Source organism: Bombus vosnesenskii, unplaced genomic scaffold (genome assembly GCF_011952255.1).
Source record: "Bombus vosnesenskii isolate JDL3184/JDL3185 unplaced genomic scaffold, Bvos_JDL3184-5_v1.1 scf7180000013264, whole genome shotgun sequence".
Classification (NCBI taxonomy): Eukaryota; Metazoa; Arthropoda; class Insecta; order Hymenoptera; family Apidae; genus Bombus; species Bombus vosnesenskii.
The window spans coordinates 4,588,751-4,615,580 of NW_022882924.1; the positions used below are offsets into that span (position 1 = coordinate 4,588,751).

The following is a 26,830-nucleotide window of genomic DNA, read 5'->3' on the forward strand; positions in this document are numbered from 1 at the left end:
AATTGTTGTGCCCGTAACCCTCCCCGTGAGAGGTCCACGTGATTGAACGATATACGCTTATAGAGGCGCGTGGCCCAGGGCCACGCCGACGCGTACAATGTACCTGCTGCAATCAGAGAAATCGGGTCCCCCGGAGAATAATGGCCTGTTTTAGGCGGCGCAATTAACTCGCCGGTACCCCGGCCGTTCGATACTTTGTGAAATCACAATTTGTCTTACTCAACGTTTGACGATCGAATCGTTCGAACACCTCCTGCTAATATCGGCTATCTCGTGCGAAACCTTTCCGTCCGAAGGAAAAAGAAAAGAAGAATATTCGCGAATAATCGCAAGGATAAATCGGAAAAACGATTGGAAGAGAAAGAAATGGCGGATGAGGAAAGTTTGAAAAAGGGAAACGACACGTTTTCGCGTTTGAGGTCGCGTTGTTTATACTCGTTGGCTCGACCAAATCTATTCGCGTAATCATAGAACGATCAATCTACGATTACCGAACCTGTTTTACAGGTTCTCCGCCTTTGACTGGATCGGGCATCGTTAGAATCGTCGTGCTCGATGTCAACGATCACATTCCGGAATTCACCAGGCAGGAATACAGGGCAACGGTTACCGAAAACCTGGCTTCCGGGACGTGGGTCACCAAACCTCACGCTACGGACAAAGACGAGGGCCTCAACGCCAAAATCAGGTACATTCGCAATGCGTGCGATTTGCAAAAAGAAAACAGAAAAAAAAGAAAAAATAATCTCGATCTTTCTAAACTCGCCGTAAATATCGAATCTTTCCTATCATCAGGTACAGTTTGCTGGGAGAAAATTCGGAACGTTTCACCGTGGAACCCGAAACTGGAGAAGTGTTAACGGTGGTACCGCTCGATCGAGAACAAACCTCGGTCTACCATTTGACTTTGGTCGCTCAAGATTCGAGTCCCACGGAACCTCAGGCCTCCGCTGTCAATCTGACGATCTTCGTGAAGGACGTGAACGACAATGCCCCTAGATTTTCTAGTCCAAGATACACGGCCTACGTGCCGGGTGCAACCAAACCAGGTAAAGGATTTATCATCGGCAAATGAACGTAAAGGAAAAGTAAAAATGAGAAACGCGACAAGTTTGTAACTGGCTAACCCGTCATTCGAGAACTTGAACGCGAGCCTGAACGCGTTAAGTAACACCTGAATAACAGAGGCTCGCGAAGCTAGCGTAGCTGATACGCAACATCGCTAAATACACCTAATTTCCTTTAAAGGGGATTTCGTGTTCGGCGCGAAAGCGGTGGACGACGACGACGGAGAGAATTCCCGGATCGTGTATCGTCTCCAGGGAATCGATGCGGAGAAGTTCGTGATCGATCCGAACAGCGGAGTGATAAGGACGACACAGGAGTTGGCCAATGACGAAACCACCTACCAATTGCAAATCCAGGCGTCCGATTGCGGCGTCAAACCGCAAACGGTCACCGCCGACTTGGTGATACACCTGTGGGAGAGGCAACTGTTTCCCAGCTTTCGATCCACCATTAGCACCAGGTTCACGCTACCGGAAGACGTTCCAGAGGGTCGTGTGATCACGAAATTGAGCGCGACCACGCCGAAAGTTGGAACCGCCAGCAATCTGGTCTATGGAATGGCTGGCGGGAACGTCGGCGACGCGCTCAAGATCGATCCTCACACCGGAGAGGTTTGTATTCGCTGTGCAATTCGATTCGTATCTTTTCCCATTATTCGTATCGCGCTCCGTACACCGTGAAATTCGCGCCATCGTTATCGACATTTCTCACAATATTTTGTTCGATAAAACAGATTTCCATATGACAGATGGTGCAGAGTTATAGATCGAGATATTTTCCGATCTTTGTAGCTCTGCGCGAAATGGAAACGAATTATCGTTCTCGACGATTACGCTCGATGAAAGGTAAAACGATGGGTCGTTTCGTTTAGGTGTTAGTCGCGTCTGGATTCGATTACGAAACCGCGCCGTTCTACGAAGCCTGGGTAGAGGTTCGTGATTCGGACACTCCGGCTCTCAGGAGCGTTGTGCAACTGCTCGTGAATGTTACGGACGCCAATGATAATGCACCGATAATGGAGGCGGCCATTTACAACGCTACGGTTCCCGAGGACGAGTACCCGCCTCTCTTCGTCAACAAAGTCTCGGCGAACGATCGTGATTCCGGCGAGAACGGGCAAGTGTCCTATTATCTGGTCAACGATTTCACCGAGACTTTCGTCATCGATTCCGATACAGGAGAGATTAGCACGAACGCGAAACTGGACCGCGAGGAGGTGAGTATTTGAAAATATCGAGCAGACGACTTAAAGCCAATTTGCCAAAAAAAGGGAAAAGGAAAGAGCATCGTTTCGTTTTAGATCGCTTCTTACGAGTTGATCGTAGAAGCACGGGATCAAGGACAGCCGTCGCTTACAGGCACCGCGACTGTGTTGCTCACAGTGTTGGACAAAAACGACAATCCCCCGCAATTCACTCGACTATTCAGCGTGAACGTTACGGAGAACGCGGAGATCGGCACGTTCGTCATAAGAATCACGAGCAGCGACCTGGACATCGGTCAAAACGCAAACGTCACCTACAGGTTCACGGAGAATCCCGGCGAGAAGTTCGCCATGGACGCTCTTAGCGGTAACGTTACCGTGGATGGGCACTTAGACAGAGAAGAACAGGACGAATATCTGTTAAAGGTTCGCGCCGATCAACGAACGTAGGAAACGAGCCTTCGTCCATCGCACAATTTCCATTAATCGATCGTTCGTATTGTTACAGTTGGTGGCAGCGGACGGTGCTTGGCAAGCAGCAACCGCCCTTACCATTACCATCCAAGATCAGAACGACAACCCTCCGGAATTCGACGAAGAATCTTATCACTTTCATTTCCCCGAGCTTCAACCGCCTGTTGCGCACGTTGGCCAAGTCACCGCGATCGATCGCGATAAACAAGGTCCGAACTCCGTGATATCCTACAGCCTGTTGCAACCGTCCGACCTTTTCACCGTTGATCCAGCCACCGGTGACGTTTTCAGCAAGAAGACTCTCAAGTACAAACACACTCATCGGCCGTCTTCGCCGGAAAACCTATACTCGTTGACGGTCGTAGCTACCGACAACGGGAAACCTCCGCTGTCGTCGAAGACGGTGGTTTACGTGAACGTAGTGGACGCGAACAACAACGCGCCGAGATTCGACCAGAGATCTTATCTCTATCCTGTGCCGGAGAATTACGGAGTCGGCAAGAGGGTGGTGCAATTGACGGCGAAAGACGATGCCGACTTCGGCGTGAACGCAGAAATCAGTTACTTCATGACGAACGTTAACGGGACAGAATACTTTTCAATCGACGAGAAATCCGGATGGGTGTACGTTCGAAATACGTTGTCCAACGTGCCAGTGAGAACCACCTTCCTGTTGAAGGTTCAAGCGATCGACAAAGGCGTGCCACCGCAGAAGGACGAGGTCTCGTTGACCTTGGTTATATCCGGGGAGAACAAACACGCTCCCACGTTCGCCGCTGTTAGCCATCAGGTGAGAGTTCCGGAAAACGAACCTGTCAACACCACCATCCTAACGGTCAGTGCCACCGACGGCGATGACGGGCCGAACGGAATGATCAGATACAAAATATCGGCTGGAAACGAAAAGAACGAGTTCTTCGTGCACTCGATCACCGGCGCGGTAACCATACTCGAGCCTCTGGATTACGATCTGGTGCAAGAGTATAAATTGAACATCACCGCTACGGACCTGGGATTCGAACCGAAGCAAGCCGTTGCCATATTGACAGTGAACGTCTCCGATATCAACGACAATCCACCGACGTTTAATCAGAGCATTTACGAAGCCTACTTGCCTGAAAATTCTCCGCCGGATAGTTTCGTTTATAAGGTATATTCTTAAATTTATCCCATGTTCTTTTCGCTTGAAATTATAATTCCTTGCTTTAGATCCCATTTACGATACTCTTTAATCGCAGGTGATCGCCCGAGACATCGACTCGCCCAAGTACGCCGTGATCCAGTACAAAATTCTCGGAGGAACTGGCAAGGATCACTTTCGTATTCGCGAGGATACCGGCGAGATCGCTTCTTTGATCAGTTTCGACTACGAGGAGGCCAACGAGTACACGTTGGACATAGTCGCCGCCAATCCGGACTCCAATCCGCAAATGGTCGGCTTCACCACGGTCCTCGTACACATCACAGGCGTGAACGAATACTATCCCAAGTTCATTCAACCGGTGTTCCATATGGACGTGTCGGAAAGCGCAGAAGTTGGCACGTCCGTGGGCCTGGTTCAGGCAACCGATCAGGACGCGGGCGAAGATGGAAGAGTCTACTACCTGTTCGTCGGCTCGTCCAACGACCGCGGCTTCTCGATCGGCTCCGAGACCGGGATAATTCGTGTCTCGCGAAGATTAGACCGTGAAACGCAGAACAGAGTGGTGTTAACCGTGATGACGAAGAACGGTGGTGGGATTCGTGGCAACGACACGGACGAGGCTCAGGTTATAGTCTCGATTCAAGATGGAAACGATCCTCCGGAGTTCCTGCAGAATACCTACGACGCTACCGTGTCAGAAGGTGCGGCGCACGGGACGCGAGTTTTGACCGTTAGAGCGGTCGACAAGGATATAAAGCCGCAGAACAATCAGTTCTCCTACTCGATCATCAGCGGAAATCTGGGTCAAGCGTTCAAGGTGGACCCGCAGACCGGAGATATAGAAACTGCCAAACAACTGGACCGAGAAACGATCCCGATTTACGACCTGACGATCGGTGCCATCGATACCGGGTCTCCGCCGCAAACCGGCACCGCGGCTATTCACATCGAACTTTTGGACATCAACGATAACGGGCCTACCTTCGATCCACCGGAGGTGGTGGGCTACGTGAACGAGAACGAACCAGCTGGAACGATCGTGATGACACTGAGCGCCACTGATCCTGACCTACCACCGAATGGGGCGCCTTTTACGTACAAGTTGGTTGGTGGAAGACAGAGCGATATGGTTACCTTGGACAAGCACACCGGGGTATTGAAAACTACGAGAAGTTTGGACAGAGAAGCTATGCCTCAGTTGGATCTCGTGGTTAGTAGAGATCTTCTAACGAACAAATATATGTCGCTTTGAATTAATTCGATAAGACGTAATGATCGATCTTCGATTGATTTTCGCAGGTCGAAGTGGAAGATTCTGGAGTACCGAGAATGAGAAGCGAGCACACGATAACCGTGATCGTCACGGATCAAAACGATAGTCCATCGTCGCCGAGATCGGTTCACGTGATAGTACACTCTTTCAACGAGCAGATACCGTTGGGAAAGATCGCCGACGTACATCCTAACGACCCCGATGTTACCGGCAGCTATTCCTGTAAGATACTTCAAGGATCGAATCCGAAAATTCTTAGTATTCCTAGCGCTTGCGATCTTCACACGAAGAAAATAACACCAGGTTTGTATAGGAAGAGTATCTATTTAAGGAAATTATTCGAATCGACGGATGAAAAATCTCGATCGAAATACATCTGCGACTTTCGTGTTTCGAAACAGGAGTCGGCTACTCTTTAAGCGTGTCTGGCAACGACGGTCGCCATCCTAACGTGGTATCCAAGGTCACAGTGGAATTCCTCGTTTTCACCAACAGCACGATCGAAAATAGCGTGACCCTGCAAGTAACGAAACTAAGCTCGAGAGATTTTTTAGGTCAGTATTATCGTGCTCTGCTGGACGTTCTGCAAGAAGAAGTCGATGTTGGAGACACCCTCAAGATCTTCAGTCTTGGAGAGACTGGATCTGACTTGAACATCCACGTAGCCGTAGAGTCGCCTGAAGGTATTTCACATTGCGTAACCGTATTTGACAGAGCGAGAACTATGAAAAGATTGCAAGATTCGAAAATTGACAAGTTTAAATGCGAATGATTGAATTTCATTGCACAGGATACCGCAGCAAATACGAAGTCACCGAATTGCTAAACCGTAATCGGGACAAAATCCGATCGCTTCTCCAGGGAATGACCTTCACAGTTGGCTACTCGCCGTGCAAACACATACCTTGCGAGAACGGGGGCTCTTGCAGCGATAAATTGGTCATCTACGATGACGCCAGAATCACCGATAGCCAAGCGCTGATTCTCACGTCGCCGAGGATGATGCACGAGATGACCTGCAAGTGCCGCGACGGTTTCACCGGCGATAAATGCGAAAGAAGACAAGATCCTTGCTCTCCGAATCCTTGCTTATTGGTAAATATTCGTACCGATACCACGAAAATTCCCCGATTTAGTTTCATATCTTTTCCCTAACGTTTTGATCGTTTCGTTATTTCACCACGTTCAGGGTGGACAGTGTCGACGACTGGGATACGATTTCCAGTGTACCTGTCCGATCGATCGCGATGGGAAGCTATGTGAACTGGAAAGAGGCGATGCATGCGCGAGTAATCCATGCAGGAACGGTGGATCGTGTAGGAAGAGTCCCGATAGCTTCAGTTTCTTCTGTCTATGTCGAGCTGGTTACAGAGGAAACCACTGCGAGGCGGTTACGGACTCTTGCAGACCGAATCCTTGTCTCTATGGAGGTTTATGCGTAGGAGAAAAACCTGGGTAAGCATTTTTATCGACCATGTAACATGCGACACTCGACTACATATCCTATCGTTCAAAGTTTATCGACGATCAACGTTCCAATTCAGGTACACGTGTAGTTGTCCAGAGGGTCGTTACGGAAGACACTGCGAACGATCCACGTTTGGCTTCGAGGAATTGTCTTATATGACTTTCCCAGCCTTGGATTCCAACACCAACGACATAACTATCGTGTTTGCCACTACGAAACCAGACGCCTTACTGCTGTACAATTACGCGCCACAAGCCGGAGGACGTTCAGACTTCGTGGTACTGGAACTGGTGGACGGAAGAGTGGTGTTTTCATACGGAGGTGCAAGAAGCGCCATCACCTCGGTCACCATAAAAACGGAGAACTCCGTGTCGGACGGAGAATGGAGGAAGGTAACGGCAACTAGAAACGGCAGAGTCGTGTCCTTGAGCGTGTCCATGTGCAGAGAACACGGAGATATCTGCGACGATTGTAGACCCGGTGATGGCACTTGCTACGCGGACGACGTAGGACCAACCGGGTTAGCATCGCCTTTCGTTCTTAGTTATTCGTTTTCGTGAACGTGAAAATCGTCCGACTAAACTAAACATCGACAATCGCTTTCTACAGGACTCTGAATTTTAACAACAATCCACTTCTGGTGGGAGGACTGGAAAACGCAGATCCGGTGCTCGAAAGGCCAGGCCAAGTGCATTCCGACGATTTCGTCGGCTGCGTCCACTCCGTTTCTATAAATGGAAGGGCATTGAATCTGTCGAATCCGCTGGCATCGCGCGGCGTTAAGTCCACCTGCATCAGATCGAACAACAATTCTTGCTCGAGAGGTGGAAAGGACTCGGGCAGCGTTTGCGGTGCGAATTCCAAGTGTTACGACAAATGGCATCAAGTGACCTGCCAGTGCGGATCTGTAACCGCGCCCAATTGCGAAGCAGCTCTCGAATCGATCACGTTGAGCGAGGGTGGATACGTCGAATTTAAAGTACGCGCAAACTGTTAAAAGCGAGCTTTGAATTTTAATTCCCAGTCGAGTAAGACGACCAATCGCGAATAACCGTCTTTTCGTCGTTTGCAGATCTCGGAGAAACACAGAAGAATGCAGTTATTGGAATATCTTTACAGAGGCTCGACCTTGTGGCATAAGAATCGAGCGAAACGCACCGTCAGCGAAGACACCAGCTTCATAACCAATCCATCGCCCTTTAAAACGATCGGTTTAATGTTCAGAACGGTGAAGCCCGATGGTGTTCTCGTGTATGCCGCGACCAACAAACACTTTACATCGGTAGAGGTGAGCAACTCTTTCCTCAACGATATTAGAAAAAATTCCCAGATTAGAAAAAGAAAAGACAATCCCCTTCCTTCTTTGTTTCTTTTCAATTCACGGCACGAATCTCGTGTTACAGCTTCGCAACGGGCAACTATTTTACGCGTCTCTTCTCGGATCGCCAGTGAACATGACAGCGAACATCGAAGGAGGCTTGGCGGATGGCCGTTGGCACAACCTGACCCTGCACTCTTACTTTCGAGGCTTAAGGCTGTTCGTCGACGGCGTTCAAACCGGCGAGGAATTAGACCCTGTCGGTGTCCACGACTTCCTGGACCCGTATCTATCCGTCCTATCGATCGGTGGAGTTAGCCAAGACCTGTATTACGCTCACAGCGCTGGCGCTAGAAGTTTCGAGGGTTGTTTGGCCAACTTCACCATCAACAACGAGATTCAGCCGTTCAACGGGTCCGGCTCGATCTTCAAGGAAGTGCTGTATCACGCGAAGGTGAGCACCGGATGCAGAGGACCGATCGGAATCAGCGCAGCGGCCACTGCCGATCCTCTCAGCATAGGAATCACCCTGGTCATAGTGTTCTTCGTTATTCTGCTGATCGCTATACTGGTCAGTTTCATCGTATTCCGTTTAAGACGACAGAACAAGGAAAAGTCAGCTCCATCGGTGGTGAACAAAAATACCAACGCCATAATGACTGGAAATCCGTTGGTCGGCTCGGGTAACGATAATCTGATGTCTCGCCACGAAAATACCTATATATCCGACACGTCCGACCTACGGGGCGTGGGTCACATGGGCCCGGAATTGATCTCGAAAAAGTACAAGGAACGAGAAATTAACGCGACCACCGAACATCGGCCTCAGAGGCCGGACATCATCGAGAGAGAAGTAACGAAATCGCCACCCATTCGAGACGAACATCCTCCCCTGCCTCCGCCCGCTCAAACTTCCCTACATTCTCACGAACACAATCCAGAACCTGACATGCCCGAGCACTACGACTTGGAAAACGCGAGCTCCATAGCACCGAGCGACATCGATATCGTCTATCATTATAAAGGTTATCGGGATGGTATGCGGAAGTACAAAGCCACTCCTCCGCCTATTAACAACTACGCCAACCATCATAAGCACGCGGGTCAGCAACACAGACACACCGGACCGTTCCCACCGCGCGCCTTGCCACCTCCGAACGTGAGCCAGCCGCCAGGACCGACCCAGAAACTGTTACAGAGCACGCCGTTAGCCAGGCTGTCGCCTAGCAGCGAGCTATCCGCTCAGCAACCGAGAATACTAACGTTGCACGACATCAGTGGCAAACCTCTGCAAAGCGCTCTGCTGGCCACCACGTCTTCCTCCGGCGGAGTAGGCAAAGACGCTTTAAACTCCAACAGCGAAAGAAGTTTAAACTCGCCGATCATGAGTCAACTGTCCGGATCAACGGCCAGTCGAAAGGCGCCTCAATCGAACAACGAAAATTCCGTGAACAACGTATCTTCCGGACCGATGGGATTAACAGCGGAAGAGATCGAAAGACTGAACTCGAGGCCAAGAACGTCGAGCCTCGTGTCCACTTTAGACGCCGTAAGTTCCTCCAGCGAAGCCAGAGGACCGCCCACCCACGGTCCTCTGCATCTTCACCGACGACACACGCCACCGGTCGAGAGACTCGAACGAAGAAACTCGTCGACAACGGACGAAAGCGGCAACGATAGTTTCACCTGCTCGGAATACGACAACACCTCGTTGGTCGGTGACAAACGGTCGGACAATCCGTTCGCGAAACAAGACGACGAAGAAGTTAATCAACGAAGCAACGAATCCTCCCAAACGACGAAACCACCCCTGCCACCAAATGTCAATTACGACGGTTTCGACAGCTCGTTCCGTGGATCACTCAGTACTTTGGTAGCCTCCGACGACGACCTATCGACGCACATGGGAGGATTGTACAGACCGAACAACAGCGGATCGCCATCCACGACAACCACCGCGCTAAGTTGGGACTATCTGTTGAATTGGGGACTGAACTTTGATAGTTTGGTCGGAGTGTTCATCGATATCGCCGAACTACCGGACAGTGCCAATCGTGTTCCAAGTACGCTTAGATTACCAGCTAGTATACCTAAGCCATCCGAGGAATACGTCTGAAGAGCGTTTCAACGTCGATTATAATAGAATTGTTAGGTAGCATAGTTCTTAGAAGGAGCTTAGAAGGTGCACAACGATGCCACTTTTTTTCTTTAGATCGAAGAAGATCGGCTAGATGAAAGGTACGCGTAAATAACCAAAATACCATCGCGAATGGAATACGCTTTAATCGTCGATTAGGTGAGCGACAAAAATCCTAAGGAGTAACGCGAGCGATAGAAGAACGAAAGTGGACGTTTTCTAGAATCGTAGGAACGAGCAGCGTCGTTACATTTTTCCTGGATTTTCCTGGCTCGTTCGATAGCTCAAGATCGCTGCTCTACGAAGAATGTAACCGTTATCTTGCCATAATAACAGAACTCGAGTTACGCCATGATTCGAACATCGTCTCGAACTCGTCTGGACTTTATATCGTGTCGAGACGATATTGTGAATTTGTAAATAATCCGCGATTTTTTCAAGTGTACCGAGACTACCTTTTTTTATCGTTAGAAATACGAGCCACGATACGGCCGTGCTTTCGTCGAGTCTTAACGAATTTGTATCGCGTATCGACCTGACAATCGCCTTGTAACACTTAACTTTCGCTGTTAGCAACGAATTTCGTTACGACACTTCGACAGTCGATGAGAAATGGAATTATTGTGCGACTGTATCGCCAACAATTATATAAATAACTATTATAAGTACACTAGGTTTCCTTGTATATAAATATTTTGAGACGTTCTGTGCCAGATAATCTCGATACAGTCGCACAATACCAAACGATGATCAATTAAGTCGAGAGTGATGCGATTTTAAACGAAATAGAGGGAAAGGCATCGATCTTTTCTCTACGCTTTTTGCGTTCCTGATGGTAGGCGTCGATCGCGACGACTGCACAGCTACTCGTTCAACGTTCCGTTAAGATCGCTAAAGTAATCGATCAACTTGAAAAATTCGTTAAACGTCTCGCTATACGCGGTTGTATTTTACAGCATTTCGTCGAGAACGTTGAACAGAGTGTAATTGCCAGACTGATTTTTCCCACGAACTTTCGAAGCGTTATGATAGATTATACTACAATACCATCGATCGTCAAAATTTTGTAAATTACGCGAATTGCCCGTTGTAAATATCGTATGCCTGATCTGTACAAAATGTGTGAATGAGCCGCGTGTGTACTACTTTATCATCGATCGTATTTGTAATAAACAAGACATTTGTAAAAAAAAAAGAAAAGAGAGAGAAAAATTGATCATATTCTATTCCTTCCTACCTGAAGCTTTTTTTTCTTAGAATATCCGACCGATTTTATACCGCACGACGATATCACAAACGCGAAGACATTCGACTGACGTTTCTCGTCCTGAACGTATTTCGAGTCCTCTATCGTTTCGATATTCGTCTCGAAAACAGGCCGATTAAACGACTTGATTCGCGAATCTACCAACGCAAACCAAAGATAATACACGTAGAACGGGATTGTATCGATACGTCTTTTAATCGTTTGCTAAAATATTACGCGATACCAGTTAGAATGTTCAGATAATGATATCTTCATTCCCGTCGTACGATGAAGAGCTTCTGAACAGCGCCTACGCGAACATAAGTCTAATCGCTGACAAAGCCTGGACCTTCGACAAGGAGGATCCGTTTCAAAAATTGAATCAATCTCTGTCGATTCAGGTAAAATACTCGTAAATTCCCTGAATCGTTCTGTTTGTCTTTCGATCGTTCCATACGCTAACCACCTACTAATAGAAAAATGCAAAGGTATTAACGATACGTCTTACGACAGAATTACAAATTGACCGCAAAGTACAAAGAGAATGGTACCGTCCATCGAACGAAAAGCGTACGCGATGTTATTCCTAACTCGCGTTTGGCCAGCTATGGCAATTACGAGTACAACGAAGACCGCGAGAACGCGTACAAGTCAGACGACGATTCAGCTCCTGTTTCGCTACCAAATTTCTGCTGGACGGAAGTTACCGAGCCGTGGATGCTACCGGAGGTGGAGAAGCACTTCGCCTGGTTAACGTCGAGCGGGCCGCGTACGAATCGTGAATTGTTAGCTTTTACACTTAAACGTTAGCAAATGATTCGCTGTGATCCAATACTCGATCGTTCTGTGTTAACGTTCGCGCGAAAGATCGATGCTGCAAAGCTCGGCAACGAGGATATCGGAGCCCGACGACGAAGTATCGAAGATGGTATGCGGCTACAAGTCGCATTGGGAAGACTGTTCGCACGGTCGACACGCGCAGAGGTTCAGCCAGACGGAGAAGAAGAACAGAACGAACCACGAGTCGAGCAAAGAAGCGAACCTGATCGGTAACACGGTCGCGATCAACCAACAACGTACGACATCCTTCTTTTTTCAAATTCGCCAGAATAACTGGCTATATTCCCTGCTAGAAATTCTATTCGATTGTCGCTAATTTAAAAAAAAACGATGTCTGTCAAGAATCAGATGGTACGGAAAAATTGGACAGTTATTACGAGTATCAACGTTACACCATCGAAAATTCAATGGAGATGCAGCTGCACATTCGCGTAACTAGCGACGCGGTTCGAAGCTTATGGAAAGCGGGCGGCAGCAACGTTCATCAACAATTCCTTCAACAGAGAATGCGCTTGCAGTGTTACAAGCTACAACAATCTCGAGAGCAGAATTGTCAGGGCAAGCAACAATTCTATTACGCGGTTCAATATCGACCACTGATACTTAGGACAGAGTGCCAAACGGTAAGGACGGAAACTTATGGAACGAGGAAACATCCGCCGCCGGTTCTCAGCCCGGAAGTGCCGGAATTTTTCCCCAAAGTTCCGGTAACGCGATTCAACAGCAACAAGGAACAGAACGTTAATCGTATACAATATTTTCCATCCCTTAACGAGCGAAGTTACCAAAACGAATTGTTTCCTTACAACAGGACCTATGAAAATACCGCAACTATATACCAGGTTTAAAATCCTAACTTGCTCCTCTAATGAATGTCTCTAATTACTTACGAAAGGATAATCGCCTCTGGTTTCGACGATCTAGAAACGAATTGTATTGTCGGGAGCATGATACTGAACGACACGCTTCCACCAGTGTTATCCTCGCTCGGCCTTAGTTTCCCCGATATTCGCAAATATATTCCCAGAATATAAACGCAGGTTTAGATAGTAATAAAATAGAAATAAAGTAGAATAGTTTGGGTGAACAAGCGATTAGTTAACTAAGGAACTACAGTGAGACACGTACGATAAATATAGAAGGTCGAACGAAAGGAATTGTAAGAGAATTCCATTTTTAGACTCGCGAGATTGAAATTTGATAAATGATAATAATGATATTCTCGAAATATATTCGATACTATACAGGGTGTTGATATTATAAAAAAGTTACGTTTTCGGCTTTGTTTTTTAGTTACTGGCAATTGAAAATACCCCTGCACGCGAGCAAACCTTCTTGCACGAACGAAAGAAGGTTAGCCTATGCAGAGGGGCGGACAGTGATCCTCGATCGATCAAAGACAGGATAACTCGCGAGTCTCTTCCGTATTTACACTCTTATTCCAATTATCGTTACACGTGGCAGGAAATTTAAAATGAAAGCAAGAAACTTCGGAAGTATTCCTGCGTGTAACTCGAAAACTAAGACCCAACGACTGTAACATATATAAAGAAATTGAAAGACAAGTTGTTCACAATCGTGTCCGCAGAAAACGTGTTTCAAGATCGTCGAAATCAGTGCAGAGTATACCCTATCCTTTTGCAAATAATATAAATGATTACCTTCTGCGCTATCGCTGGTAGCAACTTCATACTCTATAAAGCAACCCTAAACTTTTGGCGTGCCAACGCTCGCCCTAGAAGAGAATAGAGAAACGCTTGTGAATTTCAGAGTACGGGTATACCTCTGCTATCAGCTACCGACACGAGCACGTTTATCAGACCTCCTCAACAATGGTATCAGAGGATTCCACCGCAACCGACGCAAATACAAATATCTGGCTCTTCGTCGACCCCAATGTGCACCTCCGTGCAACCACTGCGAACTGCTACCATTACTCATCATCCCGTACAGGTGGAAAATGAAGAGTCGTTGCGAACGGATATCTCAATCCAAAGTAAAGCTAAACATTGATCGAAGGTAATAATATTGCAGGTACAAGAGAAGTTTTTACAATCGAATCCTATACCGATACCGGTGTATCAGCATCCGATAGAACTTTATCACGAAACGGGACAAAAGAGGAAAAACCAAGGCGTTGATTTCAAGAATTTGATACTATTGACGAGGAACGCGATGAAGACGCACCGCGGACAATCGAAAAGCTCGCAACACAAAGCGTCTTATCTGATGGAAGGGAAAAATCGAGGTTGCAAATCGGAATCGGAAGTCCTTCAATGGCTGGATAAAAGTTGCTCGTCGAAAACGAAGGAACTCGCTGGCGGCAACACTCTGGTAACGGAATTGAGGAATTTTGACGGCAGAAGCGACAGAAAGACTTCGATTGGCAAAAGGGAGAAGGACAACGCGAGAATCGGCGAACGAATAAAACCAGAGGTACAAGGATCGAAGGCAAAGTCGATCAGCGAAAGGGATAAAAATGATACACGAAACAGAAGAAGGCTTTACAGAGACGTGTTAACCAATGCTTCCGCTAACCAAGCCACCTTGGAGAACGTGTTCGAGAAAAGGTATAAGCAGTCGCTATTTAATCTACAACGGTTCATAAAATAAATTCCATTGAGCCATAAAGTTAAGCAATATATTACACGTGTGTTTCGATATGTGATAATTATTATCGCGGATTTTTACGCATTTCTGTATCTTTTAGGGCGCGTCTAAAGAAATGGAATTTGAATAAATGTTTGTTTCATCTACCAAATATCCTAATAAATACTCTATCGTGTCTTTAAATTTCGCAAAAATGCATAAAAATCCGCAGCCTGGTGATAATAATTGTAATAATACAAACGTGTCCAACGCTAGATACGACGAATTAGAGCAGCAAGCAATGGAGCAATATAGAACGTCCGAGGAATCATTGGCGCTTAAATATCAAGTATAATATTTTATTCTTACGTTTACTTACCCCGAGTCACCGATCGCCTCGTCATTTACCACGCTTCAAATTTATCAACACATTTGCCAAATTACGAAAATTATTCGCACGCGTAGCTGAGACGCGTCTTTCCTCTACGACCATATTAACGACACTAAAATCGAAATGGTATTTCACCTGCGTGAGCGAGAGCGCCACGAAAATTTCGAAAGACGAACGATTTCGTTGTAGGAGCTCGAGAGACAGGCGATGGAACAATACAAGTGTTGTGGAGGAAGCGTACAGGAGGAAGCAGGAGTTTCGCGTGCGCTGATGGACGATAAAGACACCTGCGAGAGTTTTAAACGAAATTTTAGAGAAGAAAATTGCTACGATGGAGAGAAATGTTCCGGTTTTGGACGATGTAGTCCGATGAATACGCAAGAGAAGAAAGAAGGTTCTTTTACTGATTTTTCTTGTTAATTTGATATTGACAAAACGATATATGAAAAGGAACGTAGAATAGTAAATCAATCATTTATTTAATAATCGTAGATGATTTTCGGGAAAACATGGATTATTTTGTACAAACGGAAAACAATAATGAATGCAGTATCCCTGGTCGATCTTTGTCCGATAAAAATAGTCGATCGAACATTCTATCAAAAAGTTTATCTACGTTGTCTGAAGAAATATCTCGTAAATCGAAAAACACAGCTAAGGGTGCATCAGGTGATGAAATGAACAGAAATGGTAAATAGTCCGATTCGATAATCTCCTAACGTTAGAATTGAGATTTTAAATATAGTTTCCTTTTCCGTGATAAATATAACGAAACAATTATCCCAGTTTCAGTCCGGGCATCGTCAAAAAGGCGTCTGATACTGGTGTCACCCTTCGAGAAAGAATCAGAAGCCAAATTAACAAGATCAACCGATCTAGAAGAATTTTACTGTATAACGCAAGCGAATAAAAATATTTTCGGCTATTACAATAACTCAAAAGTGGGGAAAATTGGCGGTGGAGATGAGAATATAACTATCGTTCAATCACCCAGGACAGAAGGTATAGGTCATTTGGAGATATGAAAATGGAAGAGATATATATATATATATAGTAGTAGCCTTTTAATATTTTTTCTACTAGTCTGGCTCTCAGGCTTTTGGACCACGTGAAGATGGGAACTTTAGGAAGATCAACGTGGAAGGAATGAACCTCAGCGGGTTAAATTCATTGAAAAACGCAACCATATTACATGAATGAATGTATTTAAATATTATAATAAATGCTTCTAAAATACTGTATCATATATATACATGTATGTATATTTCAATAAAAAATGACTTGATATTTTTCAGTTACTAAACATGCAAGCACAACCCGTTTCACGCACGCAGACACATACACGTGATTTATTCTGTTCGTTAATTCATCTCTCACGACACAGAAGAACAAGAAGAGAGCAAGTAACAGCAATTATCCTAAATTATCGTTATTACTATAGAGGACTACATATTTAACCATCGAATAGTCTAAATAGTCTATATAAAATGTATCATCGTACGGTTGAGAAACCAGTTAATGGCGAATCTTATCGAATATGAACATAGTAAAAATGAAATGAGATAGCCTCTTCAGTCTTTCATTAAATATCCTTTATATAACTGACGACGATCTTTCATGGTCAGATAATGAAAGTCAATGATTATCTTAGAAAGATACACATAATATAAAATCGTAAAAATTTCTCTAAATGAAAATACAAATACTGAAGCGTTAAGTCCTTGTAAAATGTTTTTCTCAATGTTTCGGATTATTTTCTCTTTTTTCATATATCAGTAGATATATGTCGAAATTCCCGCATGTAGTATTTAGATGTAAAAAAAGGCCTCTTCATTATAGAGATAGAGAATTTACATAAATTGTATAGAAACTCTGCTGTATTGAATATGCATACATTACCCATGGTTAAGCTCAAATTCGCAACCAATACATATTTCATAGCAAAGTAAATTCGCAAATGCATCGCAATTTGAGATCATAAGTGACATTAGAAAATATCTAGAAATGTAGCTTAAAAAATGAATATTATCTAAAGAAATGTTGATCAATACCGTCATGGCATTACCGTTTTAGGAACTAAAATTGTACAAACGCGATTTAACGTAAACTTATATTAATAATTAGTAATAATATGTAGCAATTTAAATGTAAACGTATTTAGTATCTCGCACGTATCACGATATATCTACCAATTATCAAGAAATTCAAAACCAGTTTTTGGTATAGTCCTTTCTTCTTCTTCCTGATTCAATTGAGAAGATTGAAAACTACTGTAAGAACTAGGAGTCTCTAATAGCGCTGTTGACTCATTAATGTCACTTGATTTTGTACGTGACATAACCACTAATGTATTTGTTTGACTTTTATCAGTATCCGAGTCCCTTTCCCTAACTAAACTTTCCATATCATCTGCCAAATTATTTTGTAATTTTAATAAAGACGTTTTGTTCATCAGTTTAGCAAATATACTTTCAGAATGATCGTTATCAACATTGCCTTTCAACAAACTGCTACACTGCTCATTCTCAAAGATATTACTTGAAAAACAATCAGATTGGAAGCGGTTAACCGTATGAGACGAAGTATAAGCATCGTTAAGAGAGTTTGAATTGTTTCTATGTGATTTCGCTGGGCTTGAGAAATGTGGTAACTCTCCAAATTGAGTTCTTATTAATTTTGATTTTGCATCCTCTGTTGAATCTATTATACTAAGATTCATCTGTGACTGAGTCATGAATGAAAATGGAGCTGAATGCTCGTCACGCCATCGCAATGTCTATAATATCATAGTAAAGAAAATTTGCTTTAACTAAGAAGTCTTAACTTAATATTTTGAACTTGATCGCATATATATATTAAGTCATAAATAGTAAAATATTTTACACTCAAAGTATTATATATTTATGATAGTCCAATATTAATCGATATTTGTATATTAAAGCAAAAATATATAGTTTATGACATAATATTACTATAAACTTATAAATAGTACTTACAGAACCAGTTTCATCGATAACATATTTCATTCCTGTCTGTATGCGTAGTTTGGGATACCACTCAGGTAATTCTCTAGTGACCTCATGCTTTTTCAAAGTATATTTTAATGCAACCTCTGGTTGAATGATAGTTTCATTAATTGCTTGATTCCGTTCTGCTATGCTTAATGTGTTCCATAGGCCTTCGTAAGCTTCCTTAGTTGCAGTTATATCTTCTCCTATCCTTTGTGCCAAAGGATTTATACTGTAGAAATATTGTTCAGCTCTTGAGCTTAATGTAGCACTCATAACGAAATTTTCAAACTAACGCGAAGAAAATATCTGCAATAAGAAGGAATAAGCTTCTGTCAAATACAAAATCAGATAATGGTAATATTATGTGATAAAAGAGTGAATCCAAAAATTGGCGATAGAGAAACCAGAATACAGGTTACGATACCATTCGAAAATTATTAATTACTGATAAATAGAAGATGACATGGCATTCGAAACACAAAAAATTCAATTACAACGAGCATAAACTTTGTGAAATGAAACTATTAAATTATCTATAAACAGAACTATGTTTCATGCGCAGCTTACACATTGAATGACAGAACGTCACAATTATGCAGCGCATATGTGAATCCACACTAACACATGTTTTTACATTAAAATCTCTAAACTTCCCTCTTTTTTAAGATACATATCACTGATTATAAATTATTTGAGACATTGAAGACAAAAATACGTTAAAAATATGTTAAGATAAACATTTAAATTATTGAAACATGAAATTATGATTTGAAAATATAATTCACATACGCGATTATTCGTAATTATATTAAACGTTACAACATAACATTAAAATAGATAAAATTAAAAAAGTAAATAATTTATACAAATTATAACGCATATCATAAAAAACAATAAGTACTAATAGATGGATAAAATATGAAATTATCGATTGCAAAGTAAAGAAAAATATAATTACAATTTGAGACAACAATCAAGACACTCCTTGGCGACGTTTCTTAAAACTGCGATAAAAAATTTCAACCGGAAATAAAATCAAATCACAGTTTTATGATACAAATTATATTTACTTCCTCACTCTTTTTAATATATCTCCGTATTAATTCATATAACAATATAATTACTATTTATTGCATTCGGATGTGTAATAATATAATTAAAAAGTTTTTACAGTAATTGTTTTTAAATAATATTAATTAAGTGGAAACATGATATTTGATTAATAACAATAAATCTATATTAATTAAATATATTGTTTAGATAAATCTTGTAATATTTAAACTTGTCAAGAATAACCATTTCAATAAATATAGTAGTACATTTAGTAATAGAGTTAGTAATACATTCAGTATATTCGAATTTCTTTACTTTATACAAAACGTGAATAAATATTTATAAATATGTATTAACTGGAAATAAAATGGGAAGGAATGTATATTAAATCATTCGTATATACTAGCATGTCTCCTAAAAGATTTATTTATGTTCTGTTTATTTAAAATTATAATAGGACAGTTCCATATCCTCCGTTGGTTCTACAATACTATTTTTCAAAGCAGTTAATAATGAAAATGAATTTTGAAGTTTCATGAATTATTTAAGAATAAAATTTGTTTAAACTTATATTCTTTATTGTAAACTTAGAACAATATAATGCCCCATTATTAGCTATATAACTAATTAGATTTCATTAAAATTATCATATATGTATATATATATATATATATGCTTTACTTTTTTATTATCATACAAATATATACAATATTATTATTTTAAATCAGTTCTTGCGCGTTTTAGTAATCGTTTTCATTTTTTATAATTTAAACGGAACGGATCACTTATTTAAAAATATACACAGTACACAAAAAATGATAATTATTTACATACAATAATGTTTGAATAGGAATGACAATAAATAAAGATCGCTCATGATTTCATAAGAATAAATGTTCGCTGTTTAAGTATCACTTACGCAACTACTATATGGTATTTTTATAGAGTTTCAAGTTTCAAGTATAAACAAGCGTATGCTTTAACTGTAATCCTTTTTAAAAAATATATTTACAATCGGTATTACATCTCAATAGTGTGTACGAATATCGTTTGAACGAAATCGTTTGACAAAAAAATAATTAACTCTTATAGTTTCATTGTATTAACTCTGTAGGTTTTATAATTTATAACTCTTTCATTCAAAACACGGACGTGATTTAACAACACTGTATAATACAACTACTTACTGCCTGAAGAATCGGTTAAAATATCCAGGATAATTCCTTAGATGAACGAATCTAGTAATTAGGTACCTTCGTAATTTTCATAATGTATATGTTAATGTTCCCAATATCAGATTCAAAATAGTATATCACATATCGCAAGTGATACAAGATCACACAACGATAGTTTCTAGTATTCATTCAAATGAATGATATTTTTGTCGAGTAAAACCAATGTGATTTTTCATTAATCTTAACGAGTTGCTTTTTTCTAATTTCAAGCAGCAGGGTTCTAATAATTTAATATGTTTGTATAACTTTATCAATGACTTCTGATACATTAATGAGTGGCACTACATTTGGAACTATTGTTTATCCATGTAGATTGTATCTTCGAAAAATTACTTCTGAAGAATACATTTGATGAGTTTCCAATCATTTAAAAAAAAAATATACTAATAATGGCGATGATTTACGCGCAACTTGAATCTCGCAACTTTCTCATAATATACTATATGATGTACATATACACTATCTTGTCATAATGATTGTGTATTTTAAATCTTCTTTTACATTACTCTAAATTAACACAAACACCTCTTCAGCTTTCATTATAAATACTGTATTGCTTTAGAATTACATAAACTAAAATTAATAATATAAACAAAATAAAAAATGTAAAACTGCCCGAAATAACGAAGAACACAGATAAACTAAAAAGTGTCAAATTCATTATTATATAAAATTCTTAAATAAATCGAATTTGTGCCATCTAATTTATCTAGAAAATGAAAAGAATAAAAGCAAGTCTTTTGCAGTAAATAAGCAATGCAGTAATATTCATAATAAGCAACTCTTATTGTTGAAAATTATAGAAAGGCAAAAAAACATTGCACAAAAAACATAGATCAAATGTAAAATTGTCCACAGTTACCTGTTTGACAAATGTTTAAGAGGACCCAGACTTAGAATAGATGTAGCACCAAGCGCACCTAAATTACAAGTATTAGGATTTCGTGCACCGTCTATTGTAATTATAGGTAATCCAAAATACCCGCCCGTTTGAACACTTAGTTGTGACAACGGGATGTAGCTCTGTATACCAAGATTTGATAAACGATTCAACACATGGGGAGATTTCAAATCTACGACCGGTAATGCTAATTCTGCACCACCATTTTGTGCTACTGTGTCTACTTCTTTATGATACGCCTGTTTGTGCGTTGTTAGCGCTTGAGCTGTTGGGTATTGGGCAGGACAAAGATTACACCTAGTACCAAACATTATTATTATATATATAATAGTATTATAATTATTATCTAGGAAATGTACCCTATATTATTGTTAAAAGTATACTTACTTGTGAAGTAATTTACTTGGTGCACGATGGGTAGCCATGTGTTGAGTTAGCATTTCCTGATTCTGGAAATTTTTATCACACACTTGACAAGTTAATAATGCTCTGTAACAATGAAAAATATTATATTATCAATAAATGTGGAAGAATCTTCTTTTAATTTATCTTACCGTGGAGGTCTTCCACGTCTAACTACTGGCATTTGTGGTGGGGTATCTTGCGTTAAATCTACGGTGGGAGGTCTCGGAGGTCTTTCCACTTCGTTCACAGCTGGTTTGTTTTGTTTATTGTGGGGAACAGCAAACTGACCCTGATCTTGCTGTTTTTTTTGTGAACTAGCTGGTATGATAGAAATAGCAGAATTCAGAGTGAGCGCTGTAACATTTAAAGGCTGCTGTGAAGATGTAGTCCTCTGTTGCTGGGGAAGTATCTGCTGTTTGTTTTGTTCACTTGATTTATTTTTATTTGCTGCTGGAGTAACAGTAATACCTCTGGCTGCCAGTACATTAGCCACAGCCTTTGCATCAGACTTCTTGCCCCCAGCACCTGATGTGTTCTGCACTTGAGCTGGAGCGGAACCTTTAGATTAGTAAAATATGTTCTTTTTATTCTTGTAATGCACCTCTTCCACGAATAGTTAAGTTTTCTTTCAGAACATATAATCAAACAAACATAAAAGTAAATTTAGAAAAACAAACATAGAAAAATGATAAAAATATAAAATCTTATTTCTAATATCGAAACTAATCTTAGAAGAGGTATTTAGAATTAAATACATAAATTAAATACATACAATAAAATATACATTAAGGAAGAAATATATAATCAAGTGTTAAAAGTACCTGGTTGTCTAACACTAAGAGTTATGGAATCCGTAAGATGTATAGTGGAATCATTTCTATTTGTTTGTTGAGTTGTAGCACCTTGAACATTTTGTATAACAGGCAGACCATCATTTCTTTTTTGCTGTGCAATAACATGACAATCTGCATCTTCATTTCTATCTGGTAATAAAACATCCATCCGTCGTTGTTTCATTGCAGAGTTATTCTGTTGCACTTGCATTGATTGTTGCATAGGACGTTTCATACGTTGCCGCGGTGTTGATCCCGTTTGTGGAATCCTTGGTGCCCTGCAATACATACAATGCAAATTAAACTGCTTAATACTTTATTTGAAAGAGAATTCATCATGTTTCGTATCTTGCTTCATATCTTGTTAACTTTGATTAGAAACATATTACATGCTTTAACGATTATTTCATCAACAGTACTTGCCGACTATTTTGTGCAAGAGTCGGATACCTTCCACGTGAAATTTGCTGAGGCAATTGTGGATGCATTTGTGGCGGTGCAGTCATTTGTGGATATGGACCTGGCCCATACTGCGGATATAGGTGTGTTATATGAGGAGGATAATGCATGCCCTGTGGACCAGGAACTCTATACAACGGTGGTCTTCCTGATGGTTGTACAAAGTAATTTGGGCCAGGGATCATTGTATTAGCACCTGGTGGAAGACTTGGAGGCATTTGCGTTTGCGGAAGTGGCATACGTTGTACTTGTTGAGCTAGTTGTTGAACAGGTGCGGGTAGTTGTTCAAAATTCACAGGTGATATTATTTGCTGCCCAGCACTAGCTACTGCGTTATATGTAGGTGAATTTGTTTGATGAGGTGAAGTTAAAGGAGAATTCCTATTTATTTGTTGCGAGTTTGTTGTATTTGCAGATTCCATTGATACTGCATGAGGTGAATGTGTATTTAATTGCGGAGATGCTTGGCTCAAATGGGGTGAATTTTGATTCAAATGAGGTGAACTCGTATTTAGATGAGGAGACAATTGGCTCACGCTCGGAGAAAGGGGCGTTCCGTGCATTTGAGCTTTATGCATGGAGACTTCCAATAGTGAATGAAAAATAAGATTTATACATTCCGGAATATTGCATTGATAATGTCCAGCTTTGCTCCGATGCTCATCTAAATGAGCAATATCTTTAAACTTTTCGTTGCAAACGCGACAAGTACTAACGGTCTCAGCTAACTTTTCAAGCGAAACGTATTCGGTTTCCGAAGGTAAATTATTCGATAAGGTTTCATTTTGATTATGTCTTTGGTGCTCAATCAAATTTTGTAAAAGGGATCCAGCATTCTCAATATTATTATCACCCGCATTTTCTTCATTTTCTTTAGAATTCTCATTATTCTTATTCGATAAATTAGTTGACAGTTGATTCCAATTAAAACCAGTTGTGCTTTCTGTTGATTCTTCAGGTTTATCTTCATCTTCAGAACACACTGTTGTACAATCTGCTGTATGGTTTGAAAACGTAGAAGACTTTGAAATAATATTAATGGCTGGATTCTCTGCTAAATCATGTATCATGTTTGATTCATGTCCTCTATCATCATCCTCTTCAATGCCTGCATTATCAATTAATCGACTCATAGATCTACATCTAAAATGTTAAATAATGAGTTATAGTAAGGATATTTCTCATTCGAGGATTATTTTTAAATACACCATATTACCCGGATTGTTCACCAAGTTTCTTGAGATTTTCAATTGTTTCTCTACATGTTGCTTCCAATGCATCTGATTCTTCATGATCTTCTGTTTCAGAGAGTCTTTTATCCGAATTATCATATTGATCTGTATTTTGTAGGTCATCAACATTTTGATCTTCCTTTTCAGATGGATTTGCCATATCACTTCCTACACCTGAATCACTTTCATTGACATCTATGGATGGTCTATCATTTTCTTCCAATGGATTATGTTCGTCAGCGTTGAACTTGATGCTTCCATATTCATCCTAATAATAATATTTTCCATAGAATTACATCAATTAACATTTTTCATATTTATAAGTATAATGTACCTGTTGTTCTACCATCACGTTTTCAAACGGCTGATTAATCGAACTTTCTGTATCTTTTTCATGTCTTTGATCATTCTCTGTTGCGCCAGCCACGTCTCTGTGATTGTGATTTTCAGTTCCCAGATTAATGTTGCTTTTCACAACAGTAAAATCTTCCGATTTTGATGACTTTTTGAGTTTAAGTTTCAGAGGATCGTTGAAATTCTGTTTTTTTAACGTTAATTTCAAAGAACCCTTCTTTTCTGGGTCTAGCCAATATGTATTGCTATTCTTTTTCTTGACACTTTTCAAAGTAACCCTTCTTAAAACTATACGTGGTCTTCCTAAATGTGTCTGAATGTGAGTACGTAATTGCTTTTTTGTTACAAATTGTTTTTTACAGACTTCACAGTTAAATAATGGAAATCGTAAGGAAAATATCGTACTTTGATTGTCTATGTGTTTATCTGAAAAAAGAAAACCTCAATAATTACAATACACTCATATAATAATTTTCTAATTACATCTGTCAATCGCATTATTTTACGAAAAACGTTGTACTTGAAGACGAATATCTAAAAAAACAAAGCTGGATGTGTCCAATCACCTTTTTAATTAAAAGACTGAGAAAAGTAAGGATTAAATAATTTGCCGCGCTTTCATAGCTACTATCAAATCCGCTAAACTGATATAATTTCCCGTTGGATATGTCTGAGAACTATACGTCGATTATATTCAAACATGTTTATTTCAAAGGTTCACTTACTATCATCAACGCGCATTCCCCGTGTTACAACGGATGTAAACAATCGATGCCGATGTATATGCAGCAACAGCAAGTGTTCACGCAAAATGGTTGCAACAGCAGACCACCTAACGCAAGCGAGATAATTGCCTCAGCTTTTGCCGAGAATTGAAAACGGGATTCTCCAATCGATACTAGCTAAAGAACGAACACCATTGGTTCACTTCATATTAGCGCAACGTTCCCGCCACGATATACATCGTATCAAAACGCATTTCATTTGATACCATTGCGGACATACATAAATTGCTTTTTACCGGTCTTAAATAGTTATAGCAATTTACGATAATGTTACTTATTAAAGTACACATATAATCAATGGGATATTTTCAATTATACAAACGGGCTAAAAAGGTAATAAAATTACGTTTTACAAATTTTATCATCATAACTCTAGTTAAGGAAAGGATATCAGTTTGTGATTTATTGCAATTAAATAAAAAAATGTAAATTATACCAAATAATTTTGTTAACGGAACATCAATAACAAATGACAAAAACCTCCAAATTTATCCAATTATTATGCAGCACTAACAGAATCCTAACCTCTCTTCAAGAGTTTAGAATACAAATTTTCATTAATACCGTTTACTTATAAAGTATAAATCCATAAAATTTGCTCAAAGTACACTTTAAAGTAAAAAAAAAAGTTTTATTAAATAAAAAACATAGTATTTTTATCCACATTTTTATAACAATGTTAAGATTTGGCTAGAGAAATTTTGCAAAATAGGTTTGCAAAGACAACCATAAATTAGTAACACAGTATTAGAAACATTAATCTTTTATAGCAATATCTTAAGTGAAATATATTGCTTTCTGCAAAAAAAAGTGCATCTAATAGAATGAGGATATTCCACTAAAATGTTAATTTTCAAGAAAGTAATCTATAGAAACTAACCTACGTTTAATACTATTTCTTGTGTATATTACATTTATGTATATCATTTGTTTTATTTTCACTCAATACTTTAGAAAAAACATACCAAATTTTTGCAAATCATCCACTGCATCGTCTTTACAAATTTTGCTTTGGTCTGAAAATCTAAATTCCTCAAAGTCTTGATCCAATGAATTGCTCATTTCCACTCTGTAAATTAATCATTTATTTTCTCTATTATTGTATAGTATAATCGTTATTAAAGTTTTTTTAATAACAACATTACAATTATGGTTGATTATTATTCTATATCATACTTACAGGCATTGTTATTAACAACACAAATTGTCATGAAGTCATTAACAATGATCAATCTTGATTTAGATAATTATTTACTGGCAACTAAATACGTCGATAATATTTATAAATCAACAAAATCCACATATTCTAATTTGCAGTAATAAACAGTTCACAGAATTCTTAATCACTGAGAAAATTAATCAGATTGTCATAAAAATGATTCCTACCAAAATTTATTTTTATTTAAACTT

The 26,830-nt window shown here is 40.3% G+C and overlaps 3 protein-coding genes across 8 annotated transcripts in view; 2 read left to right on the forward strand and 1 right to left on the reverse strand.

Annotated features, from left to right (window-relative positions):
* Window positions 1-11,366, forward strand: part of LOC117236758 (cadherin-related tumor suppressor) — a 66,638-nt gene extending 55,272 nt beyond the window's left edge. Inside the window, exons 8-22 of the mRNA XM_033499976.1 lie at window positions 508-688; window positions 796-1,049; window positions 1,249-1,679; window positions 1,940-2,284; window positions 2,369-2,698; window positions 2,781-3,896; window positions 3,985-5,100; window positions 5,190-5,466; window positions 5,565-5,846; window positions 5,954-6,258; window positions 6,353-6,618; window positions 6,708-7,151; window positions 7,241-7,610; window positions 7,704-7,919; window positions 8,035-11,366. Of these exons, the coding sequence (XP_033355867.1) occupies window positions 508-688; window positions 796-1,049; window positions 1,249-1,679; window positions 1,940-2,284; window positions 2,369-2,698; window positions 2,781-3,896; window positions 3,985-5,100; window positions 5,190-5,466; window positions 5,565-5,846; window positions 5,954-6,258; window positions 6,353-6,618; window positions 6,708-7,151; window positions 7,241-7,610; window positions 7,704-7,919; window positions 8,035-10,065 (7,964 nt within the window). The 3' untranslated portion in view covers window positions 10,066-11,366. The remainder of the gene's footprint in view (window positions 1-507; window positions 689-795; window positions 1,050-1,248; window positions 1,680-1,939; window positions 2,285-2,368; window positions 2,699-2,780; window positions 3,897-3,984; window positions 5,101-5,189; window positions 5,467-5,564; window positions 5,847-5,953; window positions 6,259-6,352; window positions 6,619-6,707; window positions 7,152-7,240; window positions 7,611-7,703; window positions 7,920-8,034) is intronic.
* A 229-nt stretch (window positions 11,367-11,595) lies between these two features.
* LOC117238593 lies at window positions 11,596-16,177 on the forward strand. The gene is made up of 10 exons (XM_033503622.1): window positions 11,596-11,733; window positions 11,846-12,141; window positions 12,215-12,389; window positions 12,466-13,014; window positions 13,943-14,119; window positions 14,186-14,742; window positions 15,038-15,110; window positions 15,342-15,546; window positions 15,645-15,842; window positions 15,945-16,177. Exons 1-10 carry the CDS (start codon window positions 11,596-11,598, stop codon window positions 16,175-16,177), a joined length of 2,601 nt encoding a protein of 866 aa, XP_033359513.1.
* Window positions 16,178-18,246: 2,069 nt separating this feature from the next.
* LOC117235634 (myb-like protein I) lies at window positions 18,247-26,757 on the reverse strand. 6 transcript variants are annotated; one of them, XM_033497899.1, is made up of 11 exons: window positions 26,601-26,757; window positions 26,386-26,489; window positions 24,616-25,061; window positions 24,266-24,549; window positions 23,014-24,192; window positions 22,579-22,868; window positions 22,226-22,303; window positions 21,907-22,111; window positions 21,740-21,841; window positions 21,314-21,649; window positions 18,247-18,469 (listed from the first exon to the last, which is right to left on the reverse strand). In XM_033497899.1, exons 2-11 carry the CDS (start codon window positions 26,480-26,482, stop codon window positions 18,433-18,435), a joined length of 3,054 nt encoding a protein of 1,017 aa, XP_033353790.1. In that variant the 5' UTR covers window positions 26,483-26,489; window positions 26,601-26,757; the 3' UTR covers window positions 18,247-18,432. The 6 variants fall into 6 exon arrangements, with proteins under 6 accessions (XP_033353790.1, XP_033353782.1, XP_033353764.1 ...); XM_033497891.1 differs by having other exon boundaries at window positions 22,226-22,315; XM_033497873.1 differs by having other exon boundaries at window positions 21,907-22,315; window positions 23,041-24,192.
* Window positions 26,758-26,830: the final 73 nt, after the last annotated feature.